At 38.6% G+C, this 23516-nt stretch overlaps 3 protein-coding genes and 1 long non-coding RNA gene across 6 annotated transcripts; 3 read left to right on the top strand and 1 right to left on the bottom strand.

Annotated features, from left to right (window-relative positions):
- The first annotated feature begins 3121 nt into the window (after positions 1-3121).
- LOC148912063 (uncharacterized) lies at positions 3122-6145 on the top strand. 2 transcript variants are annotated; one of them, XM_089028452.1, is made up of 4 exons: positions 3122-3499; positions 3861-3970; positions 4467-4576; positions 6068-6145. In XM_089028452.1, exons 1-4 carry the CDS (start codon positions 3167-3169, stop codon positions 6088-6090), a joined length of 576 nt encoding a protein of 191 aa, XP_088884578.1. In that variant the 5' UTR covers positions 3122-3166; the 3' UTR covers positions 6091-6145. The 2 variants fall into 2 exon arrangements, with proteins under 2 accessions (XP_088884578.1, XP_088884577.1); XM_089028451.1 differs by lacking the exon at positions 6068-6145 and having other exon boundaries at positions 4467-4855.
- LOC148912064 (uncharacterized) lies at positions 5369-8679 on the bottom strand. The gene is made up of 4 exons (XM_089028450.1): positions 8151-8679; positions 7736-7880; positions 7538-7594; positions 5369-6252 (listed from the first exon to the last, which is right to left on the bottom strand). Exons 1-4 carry the CDS (start codon positions 8304-8306, stop codon positions 5474-5476), a joined length of 1137 nt encoding a protein of 378 aa, XP_088884576.1. The 5' UTR covers positions 8307-8679; the 3' UTR covers positions 5369-5473.
- A 2527-nt stretch (positions 8680-11206) lies between these two features.
- LOC148912065 (uncharacterized) lies at positions 11207-11694 on the top strand. The gene is made up of 2 exons (XR_016119483.1): positions 11207-11347; positions 11453-11694. It is a non-coding gene; the product is annotated as an uncharacterized LOC148912065 (long non-coding RNA).
- A 2568-nt stretch (positions 11695-14262) lies between these two features.
- Positions 14263-16872, top strand: LOC148912066 (ribosomal L1 domain-containing protein 1-like). Of its 2 annotated transcripts, none has more exons than XM_089028553.1 (6): positions 14263-14321; positions 14533-14675; positions 14999-15113; positions 15567-15715; positions 16172-16270; positions 16509-16872. In XM_089028553.1, the coding sequence occupies exons 1-6, from the start codon at positions 14271-14273 to the stop codon at positions 16696-16698; spliced, it is 747 nt and encodes a 248-aa protein (XP_088884679.1). In that variant the 5' UTR covers positions 14263-14270; the 3' UTR covers positions 16699-16872. The 2 variants fall into 2 exon arrangements, with proteins under 2 accessions (XP_088884679.1, XP_088884680.1); XM_089028554.1 differs by having other exon boundaries at positions 14284-14348.
- Positions 16873-23516: the final 6644 nt, after the last annotated feature.

Below are 23516 nucleotides of genomic sequence, written 5' to 3' on the forward strand. Positions count from 1 at the left end.
ACACGAAGGGCGAAAACTGTAGAGGGTGTAAAAATAAACGATGCCGAAGGAGTGAGTGGTGATGAAGATGATTTTAGTAGTGCTAGTGATGATGATAGTGAGGATGATGATGATGATGATGACGACACTGATGATGATGCAGATGATGACAACGATGATGCAGATGATGACAACGATGATGCAGATGATGTTAACAATGAAAGTGATGATGATAGTGATGCATGAGTAACTAAAACAATAACAATGTACATAATTCCTTTTATTACTTGCCAATAAATAATATTGTTAATATAAAACTCTAATAAGGTGTTTAACATTTACATATGGTTGATTGATATTCAATAAATCGATCGAAAGTATAATGTTACTAGTCTATTGGGCAGTGATAGAGTCAGAGAGCAAGGAGTTCATAGCGATTTTACTCTGGAACAGGGTCAGGGTTCAGAGGGCTCAGCGGCATATCCCTACCCTAAACGGGCAACTGTTTTACAGTTCAACGCATGCGTGCAACACCGTATTTCATATTAGTGAACTCAGAGCAGCGACATAACGTATGAACATAGGAAACTCAACGGAGCATAAAAACTTTTAAATTTACACTCATTTGATATCATCCAAGTGGGTCTGTGTGGTTTTTCTACCTCAAAACACAATGAGCACTATAATGTGGTTTTAGAGCATTATAAAAAACGCACATCACTCTTCCATGTTACAAGGAGAGTTTTTTTCTGAGCAAATGTGGCCTCCTTTTATGTTATTTGATTTTTTTTTTTAATTATAAACAAATACTTCTATATAGCGGGTCTACAGAGTGGGCCATCGAATTAAGTTATGCATATGTCTATATGTTGGGCAACTCTATAGAAATCCCAGGTGTACGCATGTATGATGAAAATTTGTGTTGCTATATAAACTAGTTTATAGAGTGCGGCGGGGGAAAGGTATGTTAGAACTTGATGGTAGGGTGGAAGGAATTAAGGTGTGTAATGAAAGTGTTTAGGGTTGAGGTGCCATGTGTCCATATCATGAATATATCATCAATGTATTTTTTCCATTCCATTTTTCGTCTTCTACACCCTCTTGAACAATACTTTCCTTCCTTAACTCTCCTCTCATCTCAGTCCTATATAACTAGATAAAGTCAGAGGGCAATCACTTTTCATGATCAGTAGCAAAAGCGGAACATTTCATTCGACATTATTACAAGAATTAGTATAGTTTCGCTCCATTACCTACGGTATTAGTCATAAAAGACATACGTATTAAAAAAAACGCAATCATATTATATTAAGAGGTTGTGAATACCTTTGCACCGGCAAAGCATCATAGATGTTAATAACAAAATTAACACACACAAAAACAAAATTCGCACAATTAAGATGTAACCGTTTTCACATATAATTTTAATCGATTCGAGTATTTAGCGAAATATTTAAACTAAATACAGTTTTTCAGTACTTTTTTATCGATAACTTGCTTTTTACGCCTCGAAATAAAGAGTTTGTTGAGGACGATAACAAATATCTTGTTCTTCCATATAGTGCTTAATCGGTCATATACTGTTACATAGGCCTTAAGTAATCGTTTTGGACGGGTAACGTTATATGCTGCAAATCATCATTTCCGAGCTAGTCAGCCATAAAAACGCTACAACCTAAATCAACACAGCCTTGTCTTTCCCTCAATAGCATTCAAGGGTCAAAGAACCAGCGTTAAAGGATTTTTGTTTCAGTTTTTTTAATATCAGTAACAAAATTATTAACACATACATAAAAACAAAATTAGCACAACTGATCTTAGTCTATGTTTGAAAGTCAAGTATAATTAGCTATGATTAATTCTTACCCGAATTTTAAGTAAGCATGTGAGTTCTACATCTGACAGGGGTTTTATTTTCTTGTATAAAATTTAGATGCTTGGCCTATTTAATATATAAGCGCCATGGGTAGGATGCACAGGAAACTGTTAATTTTTACTCACGATTATATTCTGTGAAAAAAAGAATTGTGCTTTTCATAATTCTCTAAGCGTTTCTAAGCAAGCAATTATATAGAACTGTTTGTCATTTTTCCCCTTCTAAATAACACCGAAGTAGTAAAAAACCTATTGAAACCTGTTGATATCTGGAGTCAAACTTGTACGAGTTACCTAAACTTTGCTATTAGATCATTACCAAGTTCATTATACTCGTTGAATCTACTCAAACCGACGACTGCTAAAATAAACATATACGTACGAGCAATTTCTCTTGTCCGACACAATCTTAACTGAAATTAAATGAACAAACTTGACCTTCTGGAGGGTGTATAGTGTGTTATTTGTGGGATGCGTAGCGTCATTTACGCAGTGGTGCAATCGATGCTACATGGGACACAAATAACATATATTTGCCACGCCCAAGAAAATCTATTCACATTTTTTTTTGCCTATCAGGAGGGCCGTTTGTTATTTGGCCTTCCTAGTGGATCAAAAATGAATATTCCATTCCACACGACGCACAAGGGGAATTCCCATTCCATACTTTATCCCTACAATATTCGTCAGTGCATTGAGAGTGAGTAGGAAAAAATGCAGTTTAATTAACTGTGATCACCCCCAAAACATTTTTGTATCCGCTTTATGGGAAACAAGGCGGGGTTACAGAAGCTGATTGTGAAATAATGGTGTATATGGCAGTGGATGAAATGCAATTTATACATGGGAAAATTGAAATGACAACACTTATTTTAGAACATCATTTGTATACGATTATTAACCTAATACAATAACGCAGTATCAGACATTTTCAGATTTTGCTGATTTTCTTTCTTCAAGCAATCAATCTCTTTATTAAATGTGCCGTTCTACTAGGCCACAAGTGAGCTAAAGTGACAAGTGATACTAAATTGGGGACACCTAAGTAATTGCATTAGTTACAATACACTTAGCCGATTACTGATAGTATAGCGAATATTCTATGGTATTAGAACTGATTATGCATATATTATATTATGTAGTATATTGTTGGTTGACTTATTATAAGATCTATAAATTACATATGGAAAACCGGTGGGGATATACATCGACATAGTAACCGCTTTAATTAAGGTCGCTGACCAGAAACATAGTAGGCTCTAATATCGATAACACCAGGTGAATTGCTCGTGTGAAGGAATTTCATTTCTAAATGTTCTTCAACTACAGGCCGCGGTTTGAGTACAGTGCTTTCCTTGGGCAGATAAGGGCAGAAGGAAGTGTCGCGAGGGAATTGGGTCTAGAAAGTCGTGCGAAACTCCTTGAAAATGTGGAAACCCTTTTACAGTCTTTCCATCAAGGATATGGTGGCACCATAACAAAAACAAGGGATGCACTCAAGCCTACTAACGGTGATTCGAAAGAAATCATAAAAATGAAAATGAGAAACGAGGCAAAGAAAGTTCTGAATGCGCTCGAAGGCCGAGTTGATGATGATTCTTCGAGCACAGAGGAACTTGATGAACATCAAGAACACTTACATCATGTAAATACACCAGAACATTCCGCTAACGTTAACTCTAAGAAGACGTACAGATACAGCGATCATATAGCGATGATGGTGTTATCATAGAGATAATGCCTCAAACTTTGTTTATAACCTCTTACTGTTACCATAGTGATGATCCCTCTCCATCAAATGAACACCTTGTAATTAAAATCTGTCTTGATTTTGACAAGAGAAAGCAATGATGGAGACTTAATTTATATATCTTTGATAATTTATTAAATTTATATTCATTGATTTTTTATAATGAATGTGCATTCTTTTTGTAATATTAAAATATATAATTATATATTTCTTTTATGTCAGTCATTTTGATTAAAATGGGCACATTGTTTTCCAGATTTGTAAAAAAGACTTCACCCACATTGGAAACCATTTAAAGTTTATTCATAAACTCAATAAGGAAGAGATCAAGAAAATAAGACTTCAAAGGAAGAGAATAAAGATTAGGTGAGATATATATGTTTCTTTTGATAATTAGTGTGCATTAAAGCCTTGTAATTAAGGATGTGTTTATATACAGTTGACTCTCTTAAAACGACCAACCACTCTCGTATGCTACCAGCTCCTATATAAGCGACCAAAACCTTATGAAATTCCTGGGTGGTTCCACAGTAAAATGTCTCTCTCCTACTAATAAGGTGACCATCTACTGTAAGTGATCACTTTTACCTTGTCCCATTGGTGGTTGCTTATGATGAGAGATTCAACTGTATATCAAAATTTTCTCTATCATTCTGTACATTTTGGCATTTGTTTTTTTGCAAAATGTTGTCATTACAAAATGCTATAATTCTTCTTTTCAATTTCAAGTTTATAAACAATATTGACATTGCATTCTATGATTATAGTCATTATATAACCTGAACCAATTAATCATAAGCACTCTTTATGCCAGTATAATACAGTTGTATAACTATTCAATTAATTTTGTGTTATGTTCTAGAAATGAAAAGGCTGGAAAGAGACGATTAAGACCCTGCCCGATAGAGTCATGTAACTGGGAAGGTTATAGGCTTGATTACCACTTACCCCACAAGCACAAACTGCAAAAAGGTTCAAATAAGTACAAGGCTCTTTCCTCATTATTTGCAAAAAGAGATATGTCCTAATTATACAATATTGTCACAGTAAATATTTTATAGAACAGTAATCTATTAATACTCTATTAAACATACTTATCCACACATAGAGTGGATTACATTTTTAGGTTTCGTATACATGGGGTTTTACGTAATACACATTTGCAATTATTTCTTACAAAATAATAAACAAAATCAAAAATTGCATGTCAGAACTTATCTAGTGTTTCAAAAATCTGCCTGAAGAAATGTGCAAGGTATATATATACATATATATACAGTCAATGTCATAAATAAACCTTGCCCACCGAAAAAAGACATTTACGCATTTACACATTTTCATATATATCACGTGTTTCATTATTATTGTATTCTTTGCCTTGTGTGCGTCAGTCTGAACTAATTAAATGTAAAATTCAACTTGTGAATTGAAAATCCAGAATGCCCCGACCATTTAGTAAGGATTTAAGATGGAGAATGGTATTTCAGCGTTTGTTTTATGCCAGAACGTTCAAGGAAACACGTGATATATCTTTTAGTCTAAATGTGTAAATGTCTTTTTTCGGTGGACAACGTTAATGACATTGACTGTATATATATATTAGGCATAGATCCTGCATAAATGTTTTATAATGATTTACATTAAGATGTTTGATGTATTAGGACCAGTTATATTATAATATTTACAAATCATTATTTTTGAGTGTTTTTTTCTCCAATAATGTTGAAAAGTTTCCATGTCATTGAAAATTATTTCGAATCTTCGTGTCTAAATTTTTAATAAGTATTTGAAATCTTGTTTGTGAAGAAATACAATGAATCAATTCTGAACTTGCCTGCAGGATCTGTGCCTGACATATATGTGATAAAATCAATCTAGATTAAATAAACAACGCATGAATGTATCTATATCATTTAAACTATGGGAAGTGAATGTTACGTAATGAGTTGACTGATTGACATGAAAGTCTCTTCCTTGTACTAACCTTATAAAGTCATCCTTTCTTAGGACTGCATTTCCTTTTTCTATCTCCTCATCTTGTGATGACCATATTTTATAACTCATAGGTTCACTAACTAGTTCCAGCCATCGTCCTGAAATTTTCTTTTTGTGTAACTCTGTTTCTTTTGTTTGAAACAACCAGAATATTTCTTCTGTTGTTGTGTCTGCATAACATGGTATTACGACTATATCTTCCTCACTGACAGACTGATTATTAACTTTACATGTTTCCTTAATTAGTATTTGACCATCAGTGTCAAAATATTCTAAACAAGAAGCTAAGATTTTCTTCTCAGCAAGGGAGAGTGCAATAGTGACATCTAAGTCACTTTCGCAACCTTTTCTTTCATTATTTAATATACTACGAACCACCTCCTCGTCAACTATTTTCAATAGCACTTGGCTTTGTTGAGAATGAATAAAATCTTTTTTTTCACATGGCTTTCTGTTCCTTGTCAACAGTGAATCCTTATCCTTTATTATGAACCTGATGGCCTCTTTACTTTCCATTATTTTGCTAATTTGGGTAGCACCATACACATTGGGCTTTTGGAATGGTACTCCTGCTGGCATGCCCTCCACTGTAAACTTTCCCTGGTTGTACTTTGTGTAAGAAACCACCGCTCCAGCCTTATTAAGACTCTCGGCTGAAGAACAACACATAAAATAGATAATCAATTATAGGTTTTTCATTGTTAAAATAATCAGAAGCAAGAATATCTATATATAAATCAAATACTTTAAATCAAAATATATCCAAATTAACAATAATTATTAGTTGTTACACCATGTTTACATTAATACTAGCCATTAGAAAAGTGTGTAAAGTATTTTCATGTACACACCATTAAATTAGCCTCAATGCAGGCTACATTTAATCGAAACACTCAAAAATAACCCATGGACTAATAACAAGAATGGAGTTAAACAATTATATAGAACTATACATATAAAGTATATTATTTATTATGACAGATTATTTGTTACAGAAAATTTACACTCAACTAAATGACTTGTGGAATAACTGAGTTTGTACTTATAAATGCAAGTTGAAGGCACCATTTTTGTGTTTCCAACAGGTGGGGGGTGGGGGTATCTGCCAGGATTTGGGTAGGGGTTCTGCTGGGATTCTGAAAGGGGTACCCTGTTTATGACAAAAAGTTTGAAGATCCTGTTTATGACAAAACATATCATCAATTGTACTGAGTTTCTGTTTCATTTATCATGTAAGCTAGCATATTTTATTTTTTTTGTCAACCATAATATAAACCAGTAATGATGAAAAGGTAAATTATACACCGTGAAAAGATGAAAAAACTTACTGACGTTTCGGACACTAGTCCTTCATCCGACAGAGGTTTTTTCATCTTTTCACGGTGTATAATTTACCTTTTCATCATTACTGTTTCATTAAAAACACCGACGCAGCTCACACTAGTTTTTAGCTAGTTATATCTTCATAATATAAACCAGTTTTGCTTGGTCAATACAAAAGTAGAAACCCTGAATATGACAGGAAATTCAGGAAGAACTTGGAACTTGAGTGAATTTGCATACCTTGTTTATTATAAGAAGCTCGAAAAACCATACCCTGTTCAACAGATCATCCCCATATAGTCAATATGGGAGTACAATCCCCCCCCCCCCCCTCCCTGGGGTTCCCACATGTAAAGAGCATCCAACGGAAAAATACAAATTAATGGTTTCAGTAAAGGTAAATTATAAAATGGTAAAACTGATACATTTGCTAATGCATAGAACATCTGATGAATAACACATTCCAAGTAAAGTGTGTATCATCATATAACTTATGTTTTATTCATCACATACTTTGGTGTCCTAGCTCGAACAAAATTAACAAGGCTGATTGGACTAAAAGTAAAAGTGTATTAATTATAAACATGAGTTTTAGAAGTTTAATTAAACAATTACCAAATTTCGTGTTGAAGAGTTCTTTCACATGGTTATTTGTGTACTTTTGTGGGATAGCTGAAATGAAAAAATACATAAACAAAACAGTCACACTAAAATACTTTAATATATATATATATATATGATATGCTCATATGTCAATAGTAATTTTTCCCAAATAACAAAATTTTTATTTAAAACTTATTATTTATAACTCACATAAAAATGTTCTATAGGCATGTTCTACTTCAGGATGGCTATCTAGAAAATGATCAGCATCTGAACTCCCAAGGCTCCATATTGTGTCATTTTGGGCGTTTAAAAGACAAACTGCTCTCACTCCAGCCTTTTCCAGAAACTGAAACTGCAATTTTATATATATCATTAATATATGCACACATTGCATCAATAGCATCTGCAAAACAAGACAAGATGAATTAATTGATAGCTTTAAATATTGTCTGAGTTTATTTAGTTGAATGAAATATTATGAGCTTGAGGCAGATATTGAATAATTATAGTTTGATTCTCTTCCTGGATGAAGAGCCAAGGCCTTTATCAATCCTTTATATGATAGAAAGAAATGGTAACATTCTTATATAATAATAACATATATGAGATCAATTAAAGTTACCTGGGACTGAAGCTGTGTTTTCATCTTTTTTACAACTTCAGGGCTATATGGATTTTGTTGGACCCCTCTAGCTTCCATTCGCCACCTCTTTTTTTCTTTTTCAGTTTGATTAATGTAGAGTGTTTTAATGGCTACATTTCTCTCCTTCATCTCCATGGAGGCATAGGGATCTTTTAAATTAAAATAAATCAGTTTTCACTTCAAGTCTGTACAGAATCAAATAAATGTTGATAATGATATTGATAGTGATTCAGGATAGCAATAATGATAATTAAGAGTGACTGTCTGTAACCATCGAGCAAAACGTGGCAAACTTCAAAAAATCGATTTCGCTCATACTTTCAAGTTAGATAGGGTAATGTATCCTAAGAATCGCTGTATAGTTGGTTTGATCAAATAACGCTTTATTATGGAGAAAAATGGAATTTTTCAAACACTCCCGAAAACGCCGTTAGCGACAGTAAATTTTGACTCAACTTTCGCGGCTGCTGGACAAAAAATAAGCAACACTGGGAATTAAAACAACCCATATTCTTGAAGAACAATCTATTGAGTACGATATGCGTGACTTTGGGATCAATTGTACAATTTTAAGATAACAAAATAATTTTATTCGCTAGACGTGTGTTTAGAGTATCAAAAAGTAGGTCTTACAAAAATATTCATTCTGAATGTGCTTAACCTCTTAGTCGCGTGAAACTTCGCTGGTTGATTAGTCAGATGTTGGTCTTTCTAGTGGTGTAAAGAAATCTTTGGGCAAATGATTGTGTGTCACGCAGCATGTCTTCAAACTTTGGTCAAATTACTCATTTCTGACCTTTGGCCGCTTTCTATAACAGACAAGATACCAGTGTTTATAAGTAAAATATAAACTCAAAAACGAGCCTAAAACACTTTTATAGCCTTAAATAATGTAGCTGTTTAAGAATTCTTACCTAGCAAACTCTGAAACCTGGATTTTTATGAATGTTTTTAGACACAACATCGATCTGGTTTCTTTCACTACCGACTCGAACTTGTCAACGGCCGAGTGCCACAGGGAGCCCAACCTTTCTGGTTGTGGTGCAAAACACAGGAAACCCAGATTGATTAAAAAATCGTTTTAATTTGTTTTAATGATGATGTAGTGGTGCGTGGGAGACTAATGATGATGCAAACACACACAATAAAAGATGTCACAACTATTCCAGTAAAACTTACTGAATTACATGATAATCTATAATATGAATGACTAATAAAGAGGGGAAAAACTGCAGTAGAACCTTACTAATGGTAACAGTTCTAAATTGATTTTAAAGAAGTTGAACCGTATACACTACATGCAATTTTTCTGCTCGGTAAGTCATCATAAATGATCACCGGCCTCTAGGGTTCATAATTAGTACCGAACAAATGTATGTGACAGAGGGACCCACGATTTTATTGGAGTAGATGCAGAACATGAAAATCTTTGGAAAGTTTTTACGCATCCTTCTTCGGAACAGGTGAACAGCGTGTCATCATCGGTATCGCTGTTATCCTTGCGGGAATCTGTAGTGGTCTTTGGTTTATATTTCCTACTTTGTCTAGGTATGACATCGCAGGAATCTGGAACCTGGTCATCGGAATACTCCATCTTCCTAAGGGTGGAAGAGGCTAGAACTGACGATGTCTTCGTTGTTTCAAATTTCGTGTTGGGTATCTATTTTCCTTTTCCAACGTTGTATGCTCTCCAAACCACAATGTTACGCTTTTTGAAGATAACATCATTGTCAAGGCTTACGCCTTCCCATTTCTCTGTGAGATATGTCTCGGGAATCTGTAAACCACACAGTGCTACACTTAGACCACGTACGCCACCATGTGATTCCATAGCGGTTTTCATCTGTACTGCGCTCGTGATGTCATTTCCAGAGTTTAGATAAGTGTGCATGTGATTTTTCAGTACAGCAGCTTTGCGATCGCAAGGACCTTTACCTCCTTGAGGATCTGAAAAATCCATGCGCACGTTCACTTTGTGCTTCCTGGCGAGGTTTTGAACTCCAAGTATGGTTGCGGAGCTGTGATAACAGTCAGCGTTATCTTGTCTAAAGCTGACGGATTTCAGGTCTGGCATTGAACGTCTCAACTGGAGAATGACGTCAACTATAACTGCTATCACAAACAAGCTATACAGTTTTTTTTATTCAAACGTGGGGCGTTTGTCACAACTCTGTATTACCATGCTTCGGGAGTAAATCGGAAAGCGGCCAAGCGAGATCAGACCGTGCATGATGCGAAAGAATTTGGTGTTATGGTCATTAGCAAACAATAGAATTCCCAGAGCATCAAATCGTTGGGAAACGATCAATGTTTTCTGTATTTCTCGTTCGCTTTAGACCGCTTTAAATGAGTTCAATAGTCTTGCAATTTTGTGTAATATTAGTTTAAGTTCTAATTTGTATCCTGACGTAGTTTTGAGAGAAATGATCAGCGAATTTTAGAATAATGGAAGATCTAGTAAGATTGACTAGAACACTGCGATGAAAAGTGCGCATCAAATGTTTACCCCGTCTTCTGTACTATACGTTTTCACAAAATCGCATAAGTCGATTACCTTCAAAATGTTCCTTTTAAAACTAGATACAGAGTAAAACTAAATGAACAATGACTTTTGTGAATATATAGCTCTGAAATATTAATTTCGGCCGTATGAAATCCATTGTTTAGTTTTGAAGTAGATTATGCACTATATTTAAAGAATCTCAAATATCTCATAATTAGCTTGATAGATTTTTTCAAAAATCCCTACAAATGGAGGCATCTAGTATATAACTATGTGGTACGAAGCATTTTAGTGTTGAACGCTCTGAAAGGCTAAAATTATTTTCGAAACGAAAACAAATATTTCATCATAATTACGTGTTATGACGTCCGATCTCATTAAAAACTGCATCAAACACTAATTCAATCTTTATGTGACTTATGTGCAAAAAAGATTTGCAATCGGATAAAACACGTTTATGCACCAGCGTTCCAAACGTGTAGGGTAGCGGTCAAGCGTGAGGGGGTCGAGCCACCTTAATCAATCTGGGTTTCCTGCGTTTTGCACCACAACCAGAAAGGTTGGGCTCCCTGTGGCACTCGGCCGTTGACAAGTTCGAGTCGGTAGTGAAAGAAACCAGATCGATGTTGTGTCTAAAAACATTCATAAAAATCCAGGTTTCAGAGTTTGCTAGGTAAGAATTCTTAAACAGCTACATTATTTAAGGCTATAAAAATGTTTTAGGCTTGTTTTAGAGTTTACATTTTACTTATAAACACTGGTATCTTGTCTGTTATAGAAAGCGGCCAAAGGTCAGAAATGAGTAATTTGACCAAAGTTTGAAGACATGCTGCGTGACACACAATCATTTGCCCAAAGATTTCTTTACACCACTAGAAAGACCAACATCTGACTAATCAACCAGCGAAGTTTCACGCGACTAAGAGGTTAAGCACATTCAGAATGAATATTTTTGTAAGACCTACTTTTTGATACTCTAAACACACGTCTAGCGAATAAAATTATTTTGTTATCTTAAAATTGTACAATTGATCCCAAAGTCACGCATATCGTACTCAATAGATTGTTCTTCAAGAATATGGGTTGTTTTAATTCCCAGTGTTGCTTATTTTTTGTCCAGCAGCCGCGAAAGTTGAGTCAAAATTTACTGTCACGAACGGCGTTTTCGGGAGTGTTTGAAAAATTCCATTTTTCTCCATAATAAAGCGTTATTTGATCAAACCAACTATACAGCGATTCTTAGGATACATTACCCTATCTAACTTGAAAGTATGAGCGAAATCGATTTGTTGAAGTTTGCCACGGATTTTGAATTTTGCTTGATCGTTACATACAGTCACTCTTAATGATCAATAATATGACAACAACAATAGTAATGATACTAATTCTATTAATACTAATTTATGTGGGATATACACCGTGGGATATATTAATTTTTGTAAAGGGGAAACAAAAAGTGATATGATTTCTATTTATAAGACTTTTTGATTATAGATCTGTACTAGATACACTGACTAGATTTCCTTACAGTATTTATCATTATGACACATTTGAACCTAAGGATTATAAAACATACTTTTGGCATAGTACAATTTGTCAACTGGCTTGAAATGAGTAAGTTTGGTGATCGGGTAATTAAAAGAACATTAAGTTTGACACTGCCCGTGGATACACAGTACTTGTAAGAAGGTTTTAAAAAATCATGTTTTAATAGGATACAACCGATATCTTAGTAATTTAACGTACAGTAGCGTTTGAAATAAAAATAATGTTCGAACTATATTGAAACTGAAGGTAATTTGAAGTAATCATGCAGATCACTTATCGACCTGCACGTGCGCTGATTTTAGGTTTAAAGATCATATATAAAATCACCTTGTTTAGCGTGATAACTGTAGAAAAGATTCCAAGAGTTTGCTTTTCGAAAGAAAGGCACTTTCGACACTGGATCTTCCGGGACAGAGCTTGAAGCACCGGCTCCTTCGCAGCTACGCTGCCTTGCTCACTCGCCGCTTTAGATGTTTTACTCCGGTAGTTCCCGATCCAATACTAAAAGACCACCAATGTAAAAATATTAAGAATACACACCTATATATAAGATGAATATCATTAACTATAGACTTGTGGCTATAAAAGAATTCTATAATAAAAATATAAAAGGAAAACTTACCGTGATTTGCTTATCTGAAAGGCCAGTTTCTGCGCTCAAACGGTCGATTTTTGCTTTATTTGTTGGTCCAGCAGAAGACTTCAATCCGTTTTGATCTTCCTTGATAACGGTTTCCATAGTCAGTTTTATGACTGGGTTGCATGGTAGTGATAGATTGGTTCTGCGACACCAAAGTAGAACAGTCCAACACCAATGCCAGCAGCGAACAGCATAGTGAAGTAAGTAGCGTCACTGTACTCTGGTTTATCATTGGGCTTGCCGAGCTTTAACTTGCCATACTTGGAGAAGAGCAGATAGAGGATGAATATTGCCCATATGTCTTGTTTCCCGATGTACAGCCATGTCCAAGTTAGAGTTATCCAATCCTTCGATGTTGGGATTTCTTGCTTAGCTGTGTCCGTCCATCGCAGGCAAAATATTACGAATCCCCAGATTATAGCCGCGGAGACAAATGTGACCACAGGATTGAAGTCTACTCGGAAGAAGCGAAATATTTTGAACTTAACATTACGACATTTCCTTCGTATTTCTTGTTCACCTTCGATGGCCATCTTCCTCGAAGCGTCACTCTGAAATACATCCATTGAACTGAATGAAAACTGTTTGAATATCTTAAGGCATTTATATTCCTATCTTAACATATTTTCGTGGGTTTTCAAATTCAGAAACTAAAGAATGCTTTTGTCTAAAATTGCCAAAGTCACACCTTGTAAGTATTTCTTTTATTTGTCGTAAAAATAGAAAGTACATGTATGCGTAGAATGAAACTGTACAAGCCCGTGAACATAGGATTAAGAGAGCATTTACAAGGACAAAGCGAGGACAAATCATTAAACGTCCCGAGAGATTTAAATAAATTTATTCCAGGTTATTCAGTTACTAACAAGCAAGAAGCAAACAAGTTGAAATAATAAAAGGGTAACTGCATGACTCGAAGAACAAGTCTCAAATTATCACTTATGGACCCGAACAGAAACAATATTAGAAAGAAAGAAATAAGGTGCCAAGCGCTGATACTTACACTAAAACCAGTTGTCATATAAAAATAATGTGCAAAGTTTGGATTAAGAGAAAACTGAAAATAATCGTAAAAAAAAATTTTTACTAGAAATTTTATTAAAAAATAAACAACTAAATAATTATTTTGTAATGTCATTATAATCTGTTGAGGACTATTTATTTATTTATTTATTTATTTATTTATTTATTTATTTATTTATTGTCGTGATCGTTAATTTCGAGTGTGCGCGCTTTGGCGTTGATGAAAGGAAGGAAGGAAGGAAGGAAGGAAGGAAGGAAGGAAGGAAGGAAGGAAGAAAGGAAGAAAGACAACTTTGTGTACTTGAGTTTCGAAAGGGCTTCTGGGAAAGTATGAAGCTGCTGTGTTTTATGGTCAGCGGTATTGTTTAGCAGCACGTGTTCCAAGATGGCGGACAAAGTGAAGGTTGTTCGAGAGAGTGTTCTAAGCGAAAAACAGGTTTGAAAACTCCAAATGAAACTATTGGTAATAACAGAATGAATATCATGAACCCTACTTCCTATGGGAATTAAAATAATGTGATATTTATGGAATCAGTAGCTTGATTTCGGCATAAAATGTTGTGTACGAAAAATTGTGTAAGAACTACATTTTTCAAACATAAGCTTAATTTCTTTCATTTAAGACGTATTTTGCCTTATTTATGCAGGTTGATTTGGCTGTTTCTGCTCTCATGAAGCATGTTCAAGAGACGGAGAAAAGTAAACCAAGCTTGCTTGGAGACCAACAGGTGTTATGGCTGATTCTGGCTCTGAAGAAAATCCCAGCACCAGATAAAAAGCCTAAGAGAATGTGAGTACTAAACTCTGGAGATACTGGGTGATAGATAATAATGGGCTGAGATCATAGAAAACTCGAGCCTTTGGCCAGGAAGGTGGGGGGTTTGTATCCTTCATTTTTAAGGTTAAAGGGACAACATCATGGAAAAGAGGGGGAGAGAGGTGGGGTTGGAGTTATTTACACCTCTGAACCAGGCATGTAGCGGAGATTTACCCCTGGCAGAGTTTCATAGTTTCCATAATCACCGTCAACTTTTTGAAAACTCAGGGAAATGGAAACAGTGCAGTTATTGTTGTTAATACGGACAATGCTAACCAATGAAATCTTTATTTCAGAGCCATTAGTAATTCACTGCATCCAGATGACTCTGAGGTCTGTCTTATTACTAAATCTGAAGGCAAACCTGTCAAGGAACTTCTGCAGTCGGCTGGGGTCACTTCTTTTAAGAAGGTATGTTATAATATTATTGACATTATGGGATAATGCTTACTCATTGCTATAGAAATTAAACAGTAATGACAAAAGGGTAAATTATACACCTTGAAAAGATGAAAAAACTTACTGACGTTTCGGATGCTAGTCCTTCGTCCAAGTAAAAGAAAAAGAGGTGGTAGAAAGGAGTGTTTATATGATGAGAATAAGACAAAAGAAACCAATGAGAACAAGGTAGGCAAGGAAACGAAAAAAACCCAAAAGAATGGGATAGTTGAAAGCAAAGCATTTATTATTCCCGTTGGGACTAAGTGTGCCCAATAGGTGAATAATGCCACATTTTTAAAAATATAAATTAACTTAAATAATTACAAGAAAATAAGGGATTAAGATTTTGTCCATAATTCTATGGGTAAGGTGTTACACTTAATACATATTTATAATATCCTAATTATTGCCTTGGGTTTTTAGGTTATCAGTCTAACGAAACTAAAGAAGGATTACAAGTCTTATGAATCCAAAAGACAGTTAGCAAGCTTGTATGACTTGTTCATTTGTGATGACGTTATCTACCATCTATTGCCAAAGTTTCTTGGGAAAGCTTTCTACACTAGAAAAAAGTGAGTTAACCGAGACTACAGAGGAGGGCCGGTGATTATATCACGCCAGATTTTCCCTTTTGCATACTAGTCTCTTATATTTTTCAATCCTAGTCCTCGATCCCTGACACTATGTGGTACTTGGTTCTAAGATTGCCTGGATTTCCAAAAAGTATTATGGTTTTAGTTACTAGAATTAGAATGTATTATTATTGACTGTAACATAGGACGCATAGATGGTGTAACAGTGAGAGTGCTTGCTTCTCAGCAAGGGACATCTGGGTTGAATTCCCTGACTTATCCCTCGTGTATATGAAGAATTTTTTGTTGGTTCTCTATCACTCTTCAAGGGTTTCTCTCTGGTTTCCTGTTAGGCTTTCTGTCCACTATGGAGTGGTAACCCTGATTAGATTTAGATAAGATAATACTGCAGAGTGTCGATATTCACAGAATCAATACTATCAAATTACTTTTTAGATTTCCTATTCCTGTCAGTTTGAAGAAGAAAGACTTAAAAGGAGAAATCAATAAAGTCTTACAAAGCACATACATGTCTCTTGGTCATGGCTCTTGTAGGTGAGTAGTCTAAGTCTAAAGGTAGAATAACTCTTCTTAACCGCAGGGCTTATTATAACGGTTAGGTTGCATTCTTATCTGATAAAGGTGAGTCAGCTTGGTTAGACCAAAGGAGGAAAACATGAACTCTAAAATCTGAAACTATAATTTAATTTATGATTTCATTTTGCACCTCAAGGATATCTTATGCCTGAACAAATAAGAAGAAAGCTTTATATATTTTCTTGTTTACTTTTAGTGCCATCAAAATTGGACACACAGATCTAACAGAAGAAGAAGTTACTGCAAACATAATGGAAACTGCAAAAGGCATTGCAAATATCATTCCTCGTGGCTGGAAAAATATCAAAACACTGAACATAAAAACCTCCAATTCAGTGTCTTTACCTATTTATAACTCTCTCCCAGAAAGACCAATAGCGATATAGTCAGAATCAGTCAAGAAACTGAAGGCCACAATAAAAGAAAAGAAACAGAAGAAAAGAAAGGTTAACGAGAAAGAAAATGAATCTGACTCAGAAGTGGAAGAAAGCTAGTCTGAATGTGGCTTTCTCGGCATTTTAAAAATGATAATACGAAAAATGAAATTTAAAAACATTTAAGACAGGGAAGTTAGGGATATAATGATTTTCCATAAATTGATTCCATGTCAGCCAACCTATAGGGTAGGATGACAGATGCAGTGGCCAAGGCAGTGAAGCAGCAGGTAGGGGAACTCGCGAAATCCGAGTTACTAAACATTGAATTTCACGGGTATTACCTGCGTCAAAGGCCCCTCTAAATGTGTGCGTCCGCATCGGAAATAACCCGCGTTGCGCGATAATTCCTACCTGCTGCTGTGTTAAGGGTCGCAAACGAGGGTTAAAATATTTCTTAGATATAGATGGACGCTATCAGGAGCATTAGGAACAAGACTGTGCACAGGCTGAGGACTCAGGTGTTGGATCGTTTGGATGCTGACTTCGCCTTCACGACTTTTATGGAGGGAGATACGGACGAGACCATGGATGAAGGAAGGGATGAAAAAATAATTGACTTAATTCCTGAAGGCGATTACCGTTTAGAATTGACGTTCATGAAGTATTTAGATGGCGATTGGGTAATAGAAAGGGGTCGTAATCCTATCCGGGCGTCAGGTAAGCAAAACCTGTTTGTATTAAACAAGGATACGAGACCTGGTGCGATGGTGGGTATAGACGCGTTATTCTACGAAGTTGCTTATCCTGTTACTGTAGTTATCTACGGCGCGTATGAGATTAAGAGACCAGACGTTAGGAAACTCAGGCCGATGAGACATCCCGGCAACTGCGTGGGTAAGTTGGTGAGGGAGTTCTTTGAGGATTCCTCTCGTGGTGGTAAGTTAACTCTGAAAAGAAGAGAAGCCATTAGGAAATAAGAAGATGTCACCCGCAGGGCAGGAGCCACGATAGACAACATTAAGAAATTAGAAACTGCCCTAGAAAGACGAATACACGTGAAAGACATAACAGACGGGTACATTTACCCAGGAACTCACAAATATGGAGGCAGAGGCGCTCCTATTATTATCTACCAACACAACGGACACGCTTGGAGAGAACTTCGGTTCCCCAAGAAGAAGGAGACAAAGGTCTACAAGGCCTCGCCATTGGCAGAGTTAATACATGAAAATTCCATTTGGCTGATGGATCCCGAAGGAAGCCAGTTTATGACGCAAGATGGTACTCTTTACCACCCCGAAATCGAACATTTGCGCATCCAGAGCGCCTGCGAAACCCTTGGGGAAGACTTCTCAGACGAGGTCCTTAGCTCCCGCAGCTTAGACTTCTTAGCTGCCAAGAAGAGAAACGGCTGGAAACCTACCCCAAAAGAGTTCAAAGATATCTCCAAAGCGTGCGTAGAACACGGTCATGGAGGTCTTTGGAATATGGAGTACGACGAAGACGAATACGTCTCCTTAGACATGAAGCATTGCTATCCTGCGTCATTTAAAGGTCTTGGCGATTGTAAGGAATATTACGACCGCTACGGACACCCAGACTCGCAGTTCTTTCGCGTGTCTTTAGATGGCAGCTACGACGCGCCAGCAACAGGGTTCGTCAGATTAACGTCTTGGAAGTTGGCTAAAGACTTGCATCCCATAATTTACGCTTGGTATGGCAAGCATTTACAGGAGAAAGAATGGATACCCATACCGCTGCTAAAATTCCTTGAAGAGCGTAAACTCCTGAAATACACAGCGCATGAAGCCATACTCTGCCATAGCGCCTTCACTAAATGGCTACCAGAGCACAACCCCACGGCCCGAATTGTCATAGGAAAGTTCACCCAGGGCGCCAAAGAAGGCGAGAAACACATGCAAAGGCGCCTAATAACAGACGAAGGTGAGTTAAGTTTCCTCATCAAGCGTGCCCATGACCAAGGAACCATGGTTTCCGTGGAGAAGTGGGACTATTTCATAGAAGCCGAGCAAAAAGAACGCAAATGGAATGCTTTATGCTACTACCAAGATCATCGACCGCAATATTACCATCTCCGCGCCAGCATGCTTGCCTACGCGCATATCAACCTTCTCGCAATGCTCCTGCGGTTTGACAAAGAAGATATCCCCCGCGTAGCCACGGATTCCTTATACGTAAAGCCTAGCGTGTTGGAAAAGATGAAGGAATTCTAAACTGCCGATGAACTTGCAGAAAGTGGCCAATGGCGCGTCAAAGATGAGGAGATAAGGTCTTGGAGGGCACGTGTAGAATATCACGGCGAGCACACCCGTGGTTCCGTAACGCCTACCAAAGAGCCTCTACCTTCAGTTGCCGACCCCATTTCCTACCAACGCTTCTCTTACCTCTACTGTACGGGAGGCAGCGGTAAGACGACGCGTGTGTTAGAACTCTTTCCTAAGATAAAGGTGCTAACGCCAACGCATCGTTTGGAAAGAGAACTCTGCGAAATGGGCCACGACGCTCAAACGTACCACAGCTTCTTTCGTTGGAATGGCCAAAAGTGGGTACCAGAAGCCATCCACGACATACCTCCGGTGATACTTTGGGATGAGATTTGCACCGTTCCTTTAGAAATCCTACAAGAATTCGTAGAATTCCTCCGTGGAAAGTGTCAAGTAATATTCGCCGGAGATCCCTGCCAGCCTCCTCCAATAGCCGGAGAGATGCCCCACGAATGGCTGAAAGATTTCGTAGACCATGCGGAGGAAATTAACACCGACTACCGCAGCAAGGATCAAGTAAGAAACCTGAAAGCGGAATTAAGGGGGCTCAGTGATGCCGAGCAATGCAAGACACTGCGCAAACGCGTACGAGCGAAAAAGTACGAGGACTTTCTATACGCCTGGCACCCTAAGGATCTGGTGCTAAGTAGTAAGCGCGCGGCACAATCTCGCATACAGAAAGACTTACTCAAAATACACCAAGAGCGCTTTCCTACGCATCCCGTACCCGTTTGTTATAAACCCCACGACACCCGCATGCAGCGCCACTGACGTCTGCGTACCCGGTACCGACATCCAACTGCAAAATGCGGTAACGCACGATAAAGCCTGGGTGCCCATAGAAAAGGTGGAAAAAATAACCTCCCATCCAGATTGGCGCTTGGGCTATTGCATGACAGTCCTCAGCGCGCAAGGGCTTACCATAAAAGAAACCTTATGGATCATAGACCAGCGGCTGTGTTGGAGCAACCTTATCTACACCGCCGTAAGCCGCGTAGAATATGCCAAACAGTTAAAAAGAGCCTAGGGGCCGCAACTGCGTTACGACCGCACCCCAGAAGACGTAGCCAAAGAAAACATTGCTAAGAAACTCCTTCGCTACAAGCGGCACGACGAAGAAAAAAATATGACGTTCGACCTATGCGTGGACGACGTCTATAAGAAAGGGGCGCGGTGTGCCAAGTGTAACATACCACTACTATGGAGGTTTGACCCGAATGACGATCAACAGTTCTCCGTGGATCGCATAAATAATAAACGCGGCCATTGCAGAGGCAACGTAAGACTGACATGCCTAGAGTGTAATCGGGCGCGTGGAGCAGCACTACTCTGAGTCTTTGGGGACTATGAGCAGCTCTTCCTTGACAAATCCGCGACTTGGGCCATTTAGGTAATACAACACGTGTTGCCCTTCCTTGGTGACGGACTTTGAAATCTCATACGTTTCCAGGGACCAGTTAGGATCCGTGGCTCTCTTACTACCGCCTTCGAGTTCCCCCGGCTGATAGAGGTATCTGACCACTATGTCGCGGGGGAGCTTTTTTTCCTTTAGTCCGACCGCCCTCGAACTTCTGACGTAGGACTTGTGTTCCACGTGTTTCTTTTTTATGGCATCCTTGGGTTTCATTCCCGTAGCCCTGGCCTCCTCGTTGTTCAAAGCCACGATGACCTGGGGGAGCCTCTGAGTCCATTCCCTGTTGCGTTTGGAGGGATCTTCCAGCTCTTTCCAATACTGGTACCCAAAGAGGCGCTCAGCCAGGGTCTTATTGAATCTTTCGACAATGCTCTGACCCCTGTGGTACTCTGCTTCGGCTCTCCTAATCTTGGTGCTGTGGCCTTTCAGGGTCTTGGTAACCACGCCCATAAACTCTGTCCCCGCATCCACTTGCAGCAGCTTAGGCCATTTCAAGACGCGCTTATAAATCCTACCTAGGGCTTCTGCGACTTCCCCAGAATCCTTGCTGGTTATGGGTTAGGCGTCCTTGCATCTGCTTGCGATATCAACTACGGTCAAAGCGTACCTATAGGTCTTTCTTCTCACCTTGTCGTGCGGTAAGAAAAGCAAATCCGCCTGATGGACTTCATTGGGGGCATTTACGGTGAAGCTGGGCCTGGGAATGTACTTGGGCACGGGAAGATAAACCTGCCAGAGGGTTTGTTTTTTCAACCAGTTCTTAGCCGTTTCTTCTGATACCCTGGCCGCGGCTGCAAGTTTCTTGATAGCCGACGCTCCTCTCCAATAGCCCTCAGGCCCATAGTAAATCCTTTTAAGTTTGTCCTCTACGCGGCCCATTATATGAATTCCAGGACGAGATTGATCTTGCGTCCGTTAAAATCCACCGTCTTTTCGTCCACCTTAATGGTGATGTTTATGCTTTCTACCAAATTAGACAAGTCATAGCTTAAAGAAATGGGAGTGTATTCTACTGGGTCAAATGGATTACCTTTGGGCAGAAACTTGGACATAAGAGAAGACTTTTCTCCATTGTTGTAACTATGGACTAAATCGCAATAGACTTCGTAAGAGGATGCGACTTTCCATTTCACAGGTATGGCTGTGTCGGTAATTGTCTTGCCCGAGGCACATAATAAAGATCCCAATGGGTCAAACTTTCCAAAAGTTACTGAATAGTTTGGCATATTATGTTTGAGGGTCATTTCGTGCGGCAATCCCGTGGTGAGAGTATAACCGCGCTTGGCGAGCTCCTTAGCAAGGGTGATTGGCGTGTAATGTTCATCGGGTAGCATTTCACCTTGATATTTGCCAGGCGCCTTAAGTACGGTGACCAAGGCATTGACTAGATTATACCAAGAATTGTACAAAGAGCAACTAACCAGCCGAACCTTATGGGCTCTGATGGGGGGATTCAGATAAGTGGTAAAGTTATTCTTGTCGCTTTCCAAAAAGACGATCATATATTACAGGGGACAAGTTCCCTTCGTTAGAAGGGGTAGGCAACAAAGTTACCTTCTAGACTAAGTACGCCAAAGCCGCGCCTCCCGCCAGCCCTGCGATTCCTACGAAGACCAACTCGTTGTCTTTTTGTTTCTTAGAAGGCTGATAGTAATTCTTAAACTGAGGCCTTTTTAACCCCGTCGATGCCGCGGGTGTGCTTGCGCATAGAGCTTAAAGGCGTAGTCTGTGTTTTCGAAGTTCTTGTCGGCCTGCATCTTATCTTGGTAGTTTTTGTCCAACCAATCCCTGTAAGCTTGTCTTTTTTCATTCCAAGCCGCCACGTCTCGCTGATATTTCTCCAGCGCTAAGTCGTGTCTCTTTCTTTCGGCGGCTAATTCTCCGCTTTTGTCACCTCTGACTAATCTATCCACATACGGACCACCATAATTAGCTCCAGTGAATGCTAAAGCTGCAATAACTCCGCCTGCGATTAAACTAGCCATTTATATATTGGGCAGGTACTTTTCCTCCCGTAGGTAATCCTTTACCATGATAGCCCTGCCAACGGCAGCGGTCATCTTAGCAAAGTTAGCGAAGCTCTTGCTTGGGTCTTCAGTAAAGTCTTCTTTGAGCACTTTCTTACCTACCCAACCAATACCCGCAACGATGGAAGTAATAATAGCTGCTTCTTCAACAGTTTTCAATAACGCGGTCGACATTATATTACAGAGTGAGAAGGTTATTCCGCATGGGAATGACCTTGCTATTCCATTACGGGTATTTTGCTTCTCTTAGGGGGCTCCTGCGTCACATGCACGGCCTCTAATTCTACCTTTGGCTTTGCTGCCTTCCATTGTAAGTAAAGGCTACCTGCTGCTATGATGACTCCTAATGCGCCAATGACGTATCCCGGATTGATGGAGGATTCCTCTTCTACCTTTTCCTCCTTCTTTGCTTTGTTCTTTTCATTCATCTCCGCGAGCTTCTTTCCGGCAGCGACTCTGCCTGGAGATTTAGCCTTGGTAATCTTTTGCTCGGGTTCCTCCACCTTTGATTCAGCTTCACTCATTTATACTAAGGACTTGATAAGTAACTTAATAGGACCTGAGCAAGTACTTAAGGACGACTTGACTAAGTACTTGAGGCGACCTGGGTAATTCCTGAGGATGACTTAAGTAAGTACTTAAGAAGGACTTGAGGCGACTTGGTTAGGTACCTCAGCAAGTGCCGCCTGGAAGACCTTTTCAACGTCTCTGTCCTTCTTGAAGTCCTTCCAAGACGTCGTAAGTTCCTTCAAGTTGACATGCTGAGCTACGTGAAGTGCCGCAGAGGCGACTGCCATTAACTTACCACACTTCAACGACAACCACCCGCAGGTTATCTTAAGTTCTTGGGATATGACATAGTCATCTCTTATGTCCTTCTGTAGTTGCTCCACGTCGTCTATGGGCAGTGCAAGTCCAAGCAATTTAGTCGCAAGTCGGATAGCGGAATCTGCTACGGCGTCCGTGGTCTTACTTGCAAGGGCGGCATCATATCTCTTATGGAATTTCTTGACTTCCTCGTCGGACAACTTATTAACCTGCTCATGGGTAAGTTCCTTGCCTATCATTTCCTTGCACTTCCCCGAAGACACAAGGATGTTG

This window comes from Actinia tenebrosa, unplaced genomic scaffold (assembly GCF_029948245.1).
Source record: "Actinia tenebrosa isolate PJP-AT-01 unplaced genomic scaffold, QUT_ActTen_1.0 PGA_scaffold12__29_contigs__length_12842862, whole genome shotgun sequence".
NCBI classification, from domain to species: domain Eukaryota; kingdom Metazoa; phylum Cnidaria; class Anthozoa; order Actiniaria; family Actiniidae; genus Actinia; species Actinia tenebrosa.